The 14,259-nt window shown below is 38.1% G+C and overlaps 2 protein-coding genes across 2 annotated transcripts; one reads left to right on the top strand and one right to left on the bottom strand.

The window, feature by feature from the left end:
• Positions 1–8,320: 8,320 nt before the first annotated feature.
• On the top strand, positions 8,321–8,698 carry LOC143532363 (uncharacterized). Its single transcript, XM_077027430.1, has one exon. The coding sequence runs from the start codon at positions 8,321–8,323 to the stop codon at positions 8,696–8,698; it is 378 nt and encodes a 125-aa protein (XP_076883545.1).
• A 4,742-nt stretch (positions 8,699–13,440) lies between these two features.
• LOC143532362 (uncharacterized) lies at positions 13,441–13,821 on the bottom strand. Its single transcript, XM_077027429.1, has one exon. It carries the CDS (start codon positions 13,819–13,821, stop codon positions 13,441–13,443), a length of 381 nt encoding a protein of 126 aa, XP_076883544.1.
• Between the last annotated feature and the right edge of the window lie 438 nt (positions 13,822–14,259).

The following is a 14,259-nucleotide window of genomic DNA, read 5'->3' as shown; positions in this document are numbered from 1 at the left end:
GTTCCAAGCAACAAACAATGAAGCAGAGTATGAGGCTCTGATCGCAGGTATGTAATTAGCCAAAAGCAAGGATATCAGGTATCTTCAAGTTTATGTAGATTCTTTATTGATAACTAACCACTTTAATGGCTCGTATGCTGTTAAAGGTGAGAAATTAATGAAATATTTAGATATTGTGAAGGAATTATCGAAATCCTTCGAAATATTTAGTATTACACAGGTACCGAGGAAAGAAAACGCTGGGACAGATGCCTTGGCAAACTTAGCCTCATCTCTGAAGATTCCTGAGGATTTGAAAATCCCAATAATCCACATACTCTCGCCAGTAATAGGAGAGCAAGAAGTTGGGTAAATAACAAATGATAAGCAGATTGTGCTTTGGGATCCATTATCCTCGGACAATCAAGGATCCTGGATCCTCCCGATCAAAAAGTACATACAAACAGGAGAAATTCCAACAACAGAGAATCCCAGATCCTTCAAACTCAAGGTATCACACTACATTTTATTAAATGATATACTATATAGAAAATCTCTTGCATGTCCATATTTGAGATGCATTGAGGATCCTGAGATCAAAGAAGTACTCAAAGATTTTCATGAAGGAGATTGCGACAATCACACAGGTGGAAGAGCATTATTTTCTAGAATACTTAGAACCGGATACTTCTGGCCAACAATGAAGAAGGATGCAGTGGAGTATTCAAGGAAATGTGATGCTTGTCAAAGACATGCAAACATCCTTCATCAGCCAGCAGAGCCTTATATCCTATATCTTCCTCATGACCTTTCATGAAATGGGGTATGGATATTGTAGGCAAATTACCAAAAGCACCCGGTGGAAAAGTCTTTATGCTTGCCATGACTGACTACTTATCCAAATGGATTGAGGCAGAAGCATTTGTACAAGTCCGAGAAAGGGAAGAAATATCTTTTATTAAACGAAATATTATAACTAGATTTGGTATCCCTTCTGAAATTGTTTGAGACAATGGTTCCCAGTTTATAGGGAAAAGAACCACTAACTTTTGTGACAGTTGGGGCATCAAAATGATTACTTCCACTCCAGTTCATCCTCAAGCCAATGGCCAAGCTGAGTCTAGCAACAAAATCATCATCAACAATCTAAAGAAGAAACTAGGATCCAAAAAGGGAAAATGGGCTGAATAACTTCCTTATGTTCTTTGGGCCGACAGAACTACGCCCAAAAATGCAACATGCCAAACACCCTTCTCTTTGGTATTTGGATCAGAAGCAGTGATTCCCACAGAAATGGTGGTCCCTACTATAAGAACCAGCATCCGTGATCCTGAAACCAACGAAGGAATCCTTCTTAAAGACTTGGATACTATAGAAGAATTGAGAGACCTAGCAAAGATCAGAATGACAGCTTATCAACAAATGATAGCTGGGGCATACAACAAAAATATCAGAATCAAAAGATTTCAAGAAGGAGATTTAGTGTTAATGAAAGCCTTCCAAAACACAACAAATCCGGTTAATGGGAAGCTAGCACCAAAATGGGAAGGAGCTTATCAAATTGAGTCGGAAGTAGGAAAGGGGGCATATCATTTGCTTACAATGGAAGGCAATAGACTACCAAGAGCATGGAATGCTATCCACCTAAAGAAATATTTTTTCTAATCAGGATCCCATATCCTGAGAGGATATATTATCCTAAGAGAATCAATGATCCTAAAATCGGTAATATCTATCTAATTATCTATTCATTTATATTCTTATTATTCTAAGGATAATGTATTTTTAACATATATCTTTTCCAAGTTTTTAAGTAACATGCAGATTTCAATAAGAAGTTCAATGTCTAAGAGGCTGGCCACCTCCCTTACATTAAAGGTACTATCCTATCTCTCTCGGCTTAGCCCACGTTTGGATATGACTCCCGATGGTCATGTCCTCTAAGGTTTAAAGGTTTTCACCTTTCTTATAAATAGAGTTTCTACACTCTCGCCTAGAGCGCACGTTATCCAACGTATGGTCCAGGGCAGCGGGACCAGTACACACTTAGTGGCTGACAATTTCGTTGCTTTCGGCTATATGGAGGATCCTACGATATATGGTAGACGTACCATTTCCTAAGGTTTTAGAGGTTTTCACCTCTTCCCAAGGGCCTTGTCGCCAGTATTATTTCTAAGGTTTTAGGGGTTTTCACCTTTTCTCAAGGGCCTTGTCACCAGTTTAACACCAGATTATTATTGGGCTTGTCCCCAGATTATTATTGGGCTTGTCCCCAGGTTATTATAGGGCTTGTCCCCAGAATATTTGTTGGGCTTATCCCCAGATTGTTATTGGGCTTGTCCCCAGAATGTTTGTTGGGCTTGTCCCCAGTTTATTATTTGGGCTTGTCTCCAGCTTAATGGGTTTGATCCCAGTTAACATTATGAAATATTTGCAACAGAATCACTAAGTTGTCTACGAAGATCAGACACATAAGGATCCTGGATCCTAAAACTATCCCTTCAAGTATCATTGAGAATTCAACATTTCTGGTAACTTAGGTCTATTTAGACCTTCTGGTATGATTTCTGTTAATTAACCTTTGTGTTATATTTATTTCAATAATTTTAAACATATCAATTTATGAGGCTATTCCTTTAAAATTGTTTTATAATTGGTTAACCTGTTTTAAGGATACTTTATCATAGAATTTGCCCTTTGAAAGAATTCTCTTATGAAATTTTTATCAATTATTAAAGATATGATTTCCTACTATTTATTTTTTGAGGATATTTTATCCTAAAAGATTTTCTTAAGGATCTTTTATCCAATACGTCTTTTACTTAAATTTATTTTCCAAATTATCAATAATGCTAAACTTATATTTAACAAGTGTTTGAAAGTAAATAAACAAATAGATAGTCAAAAGATTTATATATTAACTAGAGTAAGCCCCAAGGACTTATCCAAAATTACCTAACCCGGACTTCACCATACGAAAAGATGGACCATCCATCTGGGTTAAGTAAGAGTTACTAACAGTTCATAAAGTGCAGGAAATTAAAAGTAGGGGCAACAAAGGCTTCATCCCCACAAACAGAGGATCCCTCCACCTTTGTCACCCCCGTCAATTGTCTTAAGGATCATAGATCCTTTATCCTAAATACTATTGTTCATTACAGTGCATAATACTTGTTCATAAAAACATCAACACCAAATAAAAAGTGGGCTCGGGCCTTGTATTTAATATCCTTCATCGCCCACTCAAGCTGCATCATCAACCGCAGCATCATCTCCTCCCTTGCTAGCTTCAACCGCCTCCTTAACGCCACTGGTCCCGGCCTCGGTGTTCTCAAGCATCTCCTTGTCGTCCTCACCACCAAGGTCGTCAAGAGCAGCCTTCCATTTCTCAACGTCCCAAGCCGACTTGTCGAATGCGGGATCACCGGCCTCCGTCGCCATCTTGATCCACGCTTGGAAGATTGACCTAGCAGCCCACACTTTGACTTCATCAGTTGCCTGCTCCACTGCCTCTTGACGTTGGGCTTCAGCTAAGGATATTTGATTCTCCAATTGTTTCTTGAGTTGGATCAAAGCCTTATCCTTAGCAACCGCAGCCTTTCCTAACCCTGCCATCTTCTCACTCATCTGAATGATAGTCTTCTCATAATAATCCCTCATAGCGACCACAACCTACCAATAAACTCCATGTCAATATTGGAACAATACTGGATCCTAAATCACCAAAGCAGAAAATACGGTATACTTACGGAACAGACAAAGTCGCAATTGGTCTCGGGATCAGAGGATATCTTCCTCTTGGAAGCTGCAGATTTGGCCCTGGTAGTGGCGGTCTTGGGCTCACTGGTGCCAGCCTTTGAAGCTTCCTTCTTGACAGCAGGAGAGGTAACCATGCAATCGATGTCGTCAAGAGAAAACTTGAGTGCAGACTTTCCAGATTTCTTGGTGCCTGTGGAAGAAAAATCGACAGATAAGTATTCTGTTTTATTTTAATTACGTTAAAATTATTAACTTACTTGACATGCTTGAACTTGAGGGGATATCGCAAAAGCCTTCAACAAAACGAGCTTGAAAGGTTCTAACCGTTGTATCCAGATCCAGGAACCGTTTTGCTTTTTCTTCTGCTCCAGGTAATTTGCACAGCGAAGCGAAGTTCTCAACTACAGAAAACACAAAAAGTGTAAGGATAGAGATTGAAGAATAAGGATCCGGGATCCTACTACTCCTTAAGGACCCACGTTGAAGGAAGATCAGTCCCCCTGGTATCGAGTCACGTTTAACAAAGAAAAATTGATTCTTCCACACAGAATCATTTAGCGTGGCTTTGGAGATTGGATGGGGCTGTCGGGGCTTGGATTTGAAGATAAAACGGGCAGAACCGAAGGTAGTGAGGGTATACAGATACGACAACTCCGGAAGGCCAAAATCGATTTTTTCCTCCTTGATGATTCTTTCGATGGTAATGAGGACTCTCCAGATCATCGGCATGACTTGAATATAAGATATGCTGGTAGAATCGAAAAAACTTTGGGTAAAAGGCAGAAAGGGGTATTTGTAGCCGATAAGAAAGGGAGTTGCCGGAAAGCAGACCCAGACTTTGGAATAGGTATCGCACCTAATGCTGGATTCGAAGGGTCGGAACAGGGCGTCTGGAGGAAACAATGTGTGAAAACTATCGACCTCGGGATCCGTGAGCTTACAAATTTCAGAAGATGGGTTGGAAAGCAAACCTTGTGGTTCCATTTCGACCAGTTCGGAACCACCGGATGAGTGCTCGGAAGGCTTAGAAGGGGCCGAAGAAGAAGAAGAAGAAGCGGCAGACATGATTAAAGAAAATAAGAAACAAAGGTTAGAAGAATACCTGATTCGTCGAATGAAGGTGTTTATAATCAAAGATATAGGGCGGAATATATAGACGGTTATAATTAACCTTGAGGGCTAAATGGTAAATTTTCTGGCAAAACCGTTCCATCGTGCAGGTTACACAGTGATTTTGAATTTCAAAATGACAGCTATGCTCCACTGTCACCCGCCATTTTGGGGCAATTGTTAGGCCACGATTTTTATATGAGGATCCTTTATCCTAGACTGTCTTATAGATAGTTTATCCTTAAAATATACTTCGGGATATAAAGGATCGACGATCCTCGGTATTATTTATTTACTAACGATTGCATTTAGTATGGTGATGTGTTAGATAGGTGTATCAACTTGAAGACGCATTTGCATCGATTATCCTCGTGGAACATCCTATAGCTGGAATATGGATATAGGATCCTAATTCAACATAGCTGATTATGGACGAACTCTCTAGAAGATCGAAGTTTAAATATCACCAACGGCTGAACGACTGGTTCTTCCGCTTTCCTCGCTATTGAACGAGTATTCGCACGTGGTCAAAGTCATGGAGCGGCTAGTGGAAGACTTCCGTCTAATTAGGAGATATTGTTATTATTAGGTTATTATTTAAACGAGTAATGATAGACTAGATAAGACACACTTGTATTCACACACTAGAGCAGATTCAATAATTCTCTATACACACTAGCTTACATTGTAACCTCGATCATATACTCCAAAAGCATTTGTAACCACTTTTCGATTATTAATAAACTCGACGGTGATAGTTTTCACCGTCCGGGGGTTTTTTGTGCTGGAGACCACGATAATCATATACTCACCGACCAAAGGTTACCTTGTTGATCATTGACTAAAGTAATCCGACCAAAGATTATCTTATTAATCCTTGACCGGAGTTATTTTACCAACGATTACCTTGATAAGTTTTGACCGAAGTAAGACTATCGTGATTAAGGGCTTTTTCCCTCGTGATCAAATCATTGTGTTCACCAATATTAAGCTTATACACTTGTCATTATCGAGCTAGCACCTTACCTCACATAACAGATTTGGATACTTGATCCTTAGTAGATTTTTGTCCAAAACACCGACAATCCCGACGACTGGCGCACCTCGTAACGCGTGACGATCTCGTAACCCGTGCCTAGGCGAGACGACCTGACATTCTGCCTCAAAGTACGTGCACGACCCCGCGACCCCGAACGTTGCCTCGATTTGCGTGCCGAGGAGTTGTTGATCAAGATTCTCAAAGTACGTGCAAGCGTCGAAGTGCTGCCCAATAATCTATAAAATAACAAAATAAGCAAGGTAGGAGTTCTGTCCAAATAAAATATTATTATCTCAAGGCTTAGACCCTAGTCAGGGGTATAGCCTAGATCTTGATCAAATTAAAAGATAATAATAAAATAAGATTTCTTTATAGTTAAAGAAATACAAAATTTTATATAAACAATTGTTATAACTAAAACATAACTTTTTTATGGTTAAGAAATATAAGTATTTATATACATGGGGATATAGTTAAAATAATGTTTCTTCAAGAGTAAGAAAGATAAGTTTTCCCTACAAAAGGTATAGTTGAAATATTATGAAAAGTAAAAATTTAAATATAAAGGTTATAGTTAAAATAGTGTTTCTTCATAATTAAGAAACATAAGATTTTGTATACAAAAATTATAGACAAATGACGTTTCTTCTTGAAGAAGAAACACATCATAGACATTTCTTCTTGAAGAAGAAACATAGTGCATGGTTAGCAAATAAAGAGAAAGATTTCATATAAAAAATATTTCATTCAAATCAAGGTTTAAGCTATCAAACCCAGACTAAAGGTCTGTAGCCGGATTAAGAGACGATCCATGTACTTACATAAACCTATTTTATTATAGGTCAACCAACCAATCAATCAATCAATCAATCAATCATTCATTCACAACGGTTTTCAAACGAGATCACCACATCATTCAGAACAGACAGTCACAAGTGAATACGTTAAACCTTTTTCAGTCAAGATAAACGGGTTGTTTATCTTAAACAAAGATAGTCAAATAAAGATTTATGGGATTACGTGATCCCTATTAAAATACAAGATAGAAAATAAAAGCAACTCAAACTGAGTACACATGTGTCTGGATCCAAACATAATCAACCTAGTCTATCAGTCAAGGCTACATGGCCGCAGAATAGAGGTCATAATAAAAGTTCTCCAATGGGCATCAGTTCCCAATGGGCGTCAGTTCCCAATGGTCGCCAGTTCCCGGAGAACCGTAATTGTGTGTGTATGGCAGTGGCACAATCTCAGAAATAAGAGACGTTTCTGCTGAGGTTGTTTCACGAAAACTATATTGTCAGTCAAAAAACTGTTTATAAAATGTTTTTAGAGTCAACGATTCACCAGCATATCGCTGACGTATTTTTCCCCCAACATTTCAGGAAATAAAGTTAGCACAAATAGCAAGGAATTATAGTCATCCAAGAAGATAGATGCTCACAAGGTAGAGATATCTCAGTTTTAAATCATTAAAATATTGCAAACGATATTTATTTGTGAAATTCAACTAAGGTTTATAAATCAATGTCTCGGATAATTATTATCCGAGAAATCTTTCAAATAAGTTAATATTTTATTTAAAGGTTTATAAATGAACAAAATGTTTCAAAAAGATAAATTAATACTTTATTTTTAAAATAAAGGTTTCCGCTAAATAACCGTAACTCTGATATATTTTCAAAACAGGTACCAACTATTGGTCACACGTCTAGGCCCTAAGTGTGGGTTGTGACATTCACAATAGTTAAATGCATAATCTAATCTGACCTTTAACCTGACTTGTCCTCGTAATAGTTAAATCTAACCCGACCTTTAAAATGACTTGCCTTAAACACATATTATATATAGATGAGTATTATTATTATTATTATTATTATTTTTAAATGTCATTATTTTATATTATTAGTGTAGTGAATTAAATATGTATTAACAAATAATGTATATATTAATTATAAGTGTTTATAAAAGATAACTTTACCTATAAAAAATATTTTATTAGTCATAGTGAATGTATCCAATGTTGTAAAACTCGATTTTAAACTTAAAAAGTTCTTACACTCCCATTCTCAGATATTTATAATAAAAAATATATATATATTATACTCTTTTAATCTAACATATACGGAGTAACTCAAATTGGTTGGTGTATTAATAATGATTATGCTTTCGACCTACCAATCTACCATATAATATATGTTCGGAAATAATAAACAAAATATATAAACCAAGATACGTTCAAATGTCGCTCGGGAAGAGAAAATATATATAGAATACATGCAAGGTGTTAAAAATAATAAACCAAAAGAATATAGGGTTGGTGAGAGTTCGATTACGCTAAAGTCAAATTACCATTAATTAAACAAACACTTGACTTCACCTATATCCACCTTCCTCTCACACTTCATTTCCATTCCAAAAAAAAATAAAAACATGGGAGGTTTGAAAAGATACTGGCGGAGGAGAGGCTACGGCCGCCTCGACGCCACCGACGAGTTTCGATCAAAGCGGAAATGGTCATGGAAGATACGGATGCCACGCAGGTTAAAGATAAAGTTGAGGTTTAACCCAAAGAAGATAATTGAAAGAGTTCAAGATGCTTACGTGAGGATGATGATGCGGGTGGCGAGTTCGCCCGTTGTAAGAGGCGGAGCGATAGGCGGGTACGGTGGCGGAGGGATCCGCGAGTTTGGGATGAGACCCGTGAAGGAGTATGATGAGAAGGTGATAGTTCAGATGTATAACTCGTTGGTGATGCGGCAGGCGGAATTGAAAGCACTTGAGGTCCAGCCTGCTACGATGATCCGGTAAAATGGTTTTAGCAGAGACGAAGTCTCTTAAACACTTACAATGGCCGTGAGTTAAAATTACACGTGAGTTAAAATTACAAGAAGTAAAAGAAATTTGTCTTTCGTAGATTATTAGATTTGTATAATTAAGGATCTTTTCTTTGATACGAATAAAAGCAGTTTATTTTGATATTTTGACGTTAAACTTTTGTGTTTTTCGCAATAGTATTTTCTTTAGTTGTATTAAATTTAGGGGTTGTTTGGCAATCGATTAGAGGCAACATGTTTTTAAAACATATACATTAAGAGTTGTCTGGTAAGTAAACCAGACACGCTTTACCTTTAATGATTAAGATGTAGTCTGCTAATTAAATTAATAAGAAACTATCAAACAACCTATTTGTAAATTTGATTAAATGGTATCAATTAATGCTATGTAACACAATCAAATATGTTTTGAATCGTCTATGCATAGTTGCAAACATCGCTAGATTTTGTCAGGTCGCTTAACTAAGAAGTTGCGAGTACTCGAACTAAAGAGGAATTACTCATCATGTACTCGACTTCTAGGCGCGACTCTGTAACCGTGCGTCAATGTATAAGCTTTAATTATACAACATATAAATATATGAGTTGTAAACAGATAAGACTTGGGACCTGTGTCGGTGGGGATAGCTATATAAATATATATACCAACTATTAAGTCATGTTTCGTTTTCCTCTTTTTTCAAAGCTTTATTTTTAGTTGGCAGTTGATATCAACGTTACGTCGTGACCATCATTACCATGCTACCAATATATTACAACATGCATTTATTATCAACAACCGAAGTTGCAACGTCACATCACCTTACCAGCTTTCATTTGTTCATACATATCTATCTCCATTGGAAACGAATATTTTATAGATCAACAACGAGAAGTTATGACATGTTTAAATTCGAATAAAATTCTATATCAAAATTAGGTCATTTGATTTTCTTATGTGTCGAACCAACAACAAAGGTTGGAATGAAACGCACACAATATTACAGAATCATTGTTTTTAGTTAAGGGGTTAGCCACTTAGCCGTTGTGATAGTATCGGTAACTGTACTTCGATGGCAACAGGGTCAGCAAAACCAGACCGCACTTAATTAAGACCTCCAAATAATAATAATAATATTAAATATAGATATATTATAATATGCAAAGTAAACTCAATATTATGTAATGATTTGGTGACAAACTTGTGTGTTGCTTAGATATAGTACTGATCATGAGTTCAAGACTGGTTATTCTAAGTTTGTTTGTTTTTTCTTTTTACAATTGTCATGAAAGGGTTACAAAACTCATTTTGATTTAGGCCTTATAAATCGTTAAATTTACCCTAAATAGCAAACCCAACACCTGCCGGATAGCGAAAGTCACTACATAATTCAGTTTCACTATTGACTTTCAAAGGCACTACCTACTTTTAGTTTACATGCTCGGGTGTTTGCCCCTAACCGGCCAAAGGCAATCCCTGTCGAGCCCCCTCATGATATTGAAGTCAAATGTTTCTCGGCAACAAGGTTAAAATAGTCTTGAATAAGTGTGTACTCTACACCTCAGTTTATACCAATTTTAATTGTGATTTTTCATTTATATAAAATAGTCTGGTAATATTAAAATCATCAATACATGTATATATCTTTTATGTAATACTATATAGTTTTCTTGATCAAGTTGAGTGAAGTCAAAATTGATCGAGCTTGACTTCACGGGGTAAGCAATTAATAATGCACTATAAATGATTAGCACTAGTTTATATGAACAGGTTAATATGTCTTAAGATAATCTTGATATAACTCAATTATAAAATTAGGTTTGATAAATTAATAAATGTATCCCCCCCCCCCCTCTTTGAACACTAGTTCCGCCTTGTGTATAGGATCGTAGAGCTATTTAGTCGATTGAGCAAATCATAAATAATAATGTTATGACAAAGACGTTTAAAAATACTTTTTTCACAATTTGTAAAGAACAAATGGTGGAGCTTATCGTTTGTTTGTCTTATATATTTCAACGCAAATGCTACTCTTTGTTAAATATTCTATAATGTTTGATAAACATTTTTTTAATTGATAAGGTCACATCTCAGTAGGTAAGGAATTAGAGAATATAAAACGATGGCTTTGGTTGAACAAGTCAAAACATATGTGTTGACGGGTACAATGTTTTTATTCCTAGCTCTACTAAGTCAAAAGACTTTCCACGAGATCACTTGAAAATGGCCTGCGGCATCATTTGGCGTCCCTTATTGACCGGTCCCACGATCAAAACAGATATAAATCACATATCTCATAGTAAATCGAGTGTTGTCGGGGTTAGAACTCCAAACTGCTCCACAATAGATGCTCAAGTTCTTACCTTGGGGGAGTTAATTATTTATTCAGAAGTCGATTAAATTAAAAACCGAATTATACTGTAGCTGAAACACACAATTGAATTCTTCATTGGTTGTTCAATTTAAATTTAGTAGTAACCAACTAACCAAATAACCAATTTGGTTTTCAGTTCCGTTAGGCTAAGTGTAGTGGGCGGGAATTGTAGGCGAAAAGGGGCGATTTTTTTGTGGAACACCCCCCCCCCCCCCGGCGATAATTGAGCGAAAATGGGCGGGAGCGAGGTATATTTGTCACCCGTTTAAAAAGAAAATAATAATAATTTAATCAAATGACCGTTGTGAAACGGTCAAATTTAAAAAAAAATAAAAAAATTAAACAATATATGTATATATAAACATACACCCTTCTTCTCCATTTTATATACAAATCATACCCAATTTCTTACAAAAAATAAACAAAATGAATCCTAGAAACAACCCGAACCAACCGAACTACCAACTCCCTCCTTTCGGTCAAGCGTATGGTTCGCAATCGAGCCAACCGAACCAACCGAACTACCAATTCCCTCTTTTTGGTCAAACGTATGGTTCGCAATCGAGCCAACCGAACCAACCGAACTACCAATTCCCTGGTTTTGGTCAAACGTATGGTTCGCAATCAAGCCAACCGAACCAACCGAACTTACAATGGAACCAACCGAGCCAACCGAACCAACCGAGCTATCCGTATCAACTTTCCGACCCCAACCTAAACATGTACGCCAACTTTCTCAGCCCCCAAAACACAATGCCGGCGTTCGGGTCTACACCACCGGAGTCGGTACCGGATACGCAAACGTCACGGGCCTCCGGTTCAAGCAAAAAGCCGACCCGTAAACACAAAAAAAAACAACCAGGGGAGACGATGGCGCAACGTGATCCATACAAGCATTGAAACGAGGAGGAGGAGGTGGCCCTAGTAAGGGCTTGGATTAACATGTCGGAGGATCCCGACGTCGGTAAGTTTTTTAATATTAAGTATTTATTAAAAATGTATTTAGTGTTTATTAAAATATATACTAATTGTTACAAATAAATTTAATTTATAGCTAACTTTCAAGCCACCGGGGTGTTTTGAAAGAAAGTATTTGAAGCTTGGCTCGCGATAACCGGTAAACCCGAAGACTACCGGGAAAAAGAAGCGGTTCAAGCCCACTGGAAGGGACTTAACGCCGATTGTCAAAAATTTGCCAGGATAATTAACCAGTTGAAGGGGTCCGACTGGCGTAGCGGAAATAACGACGTCGGCATTATAGGTCAAGCCTTGAGCGACTTTCGAGCTCAGGGTCACACTGTTGAGCGGCCCGGGAAACCGTTCAAGTATTTGAGTTCTTGGGAAAAGCTACGTCGTTGCTCGAAATGGAATGTGGTACCAACTGTTCCGGCCGCCCGACGAGCCGGCTCATCCCGGCCTTCAGAAAGGTCGAAGACATCGTCATCGACAAATCCGAGCACACCAAACACACCCTTCGATGCTCGTAGCTTCTTCCTCGACGACACGGTCAATTTAGCCGATGATTTGAATATACCCGACGAAGATGAGATAGAGGAGTTGCCTCGACCACGCGGGAGATCGAGGAAAAATAAGGGGGAAGGTTCGTCGTCAACACGATTCAATACGGAGCCCGTTGAAATAAACGAGTTGCTCGGTCGTTTGGAAACAAATGCCACCGTAATTGGAGCCGACATTCGAGCATCCAACAAACAACAAGAAAAGCTGAACCAGACATTCGAATTAAAACAAATGAAAGACGACTACGAATCCCTCAAAGTGGAGGGGTTTCACGAGGATGCCGAATTATTGATGCAACGCCGACGTGAAAAAATGCGCGAATATTACGGATATTAGTTTATTTTTTAGTTATGTTTTTTTTCTTTAGTTATGTTTTTTAATATTTTTAGTTATGTTTTTTTTGTATTTCTTTTTAATTTTAATGCATTTTAATTTAATTATTTAAATAAATTGGTTTTTATTTAATTAGTTTAATTATAAAAAGAAAATAATAAAAAAACACATTGTTGGCCCAACTTGTAGCCCTTACACCATTACACCCCAAAAACAAATTTCCACTCCATGCTAACTGGGCCCCACGTGTCACAATTCGCCCCCAATTGTAGCCCCTCCACTACACATAGCCTTATGGGTTTCCTAAAGCTTTTAACCATTTTCTTGGATTTATAAATTACTAAACTCTAAAGAAGCTTTTTTTTTGAACGGCCAATCAAACTTTTATTCTCTACATACTAGCAAGACGCTAGCAAACAAGATTATACAACCGAGAAGACATCAACCGAGTACATATACAAACATCAACGAACAGCCCCACAAAGAGGCAATACAAAACAGAAAACCTGCACTAAGGCCGTACACCCGATCTGTCCATCTTGCACGTGTCGAATCTCCGCCAAGCTTCCCATATCATGTTTCCCATAGTCGCCCGATTTCGAATCCACAAGAAGCTCATAACCTTTACCTCTTCTACGATCGCCTGAACCGAAGGCTCTTTGTGATTGAAAACAACCTCGTTTCTGGCCCGCCAAACGCTCCAGAAGGTAGTTAAAACCACCGCGTACAAAGTCTCTCTTTGTCGTTGTCCTGACATGGCTGACTTATGAATCCCCAACAAGTCACTGACATGGAAAATAACTTGAGCCTGTATATTGCACCACCTCCAAACCTGTTGCCACACTTCAGAAACAAACGGACAGCCCGTGAAGACATGTTCAGTACATTCCATTTGCAAATGACAGAAGTTACACAGATTTCACAATAGGTATACTTCGCCTTTGTAGTGCAGCCGCCGTAGGAAGTCGATCGAGGTTCGCTCGCCACGCCACTACGCAAACCTTTTTTGGAACCCATCTAGACCATACGAAACGTGACTGCAGCTGGTACTGTCTAATTTCGGAGATCAGTAATTTGACTGTACCTACAGAGAAGCCGCACAACCCATTAGGAGTGAAAACCCATCTATCCTTTGACTCATTCAGCGTCACATCCCCTAGAAAAACCAACATTTCACTCAATTCAGCAGCGTCATCATCGGACAACCCAACCCGCTTCCAGTTCCACGAAAAGCCCACACCCGCAGGGCCCATCCAGACCCGGTCTGCGACAGTGCAGCGCTGGTTTCTTTCCAGTGCGAATAAGGCAGGGAACGATGTGGATAATAATT

Source organism: Bidens hawaiensis, unplaced genomic scaffold, assembly GCF_021521415.1.
Source record: "Bidens hawaiensis isolate Kalapana, Puna unplaced genomic scaffold, B.hawaiensis_p1.1 tig00009444_1, whole genome shotgun sequence".
Taxonomy (NCBI): Eukaryota; Viridiplantae; Streptophyta; class Magnoliopsida; order Asterales; family Asteraceae; genus Bidens; species Bidens hawaiensis.
This window is presented reverse-complemented; position numbering and strand designations above follow the sequence as displayed.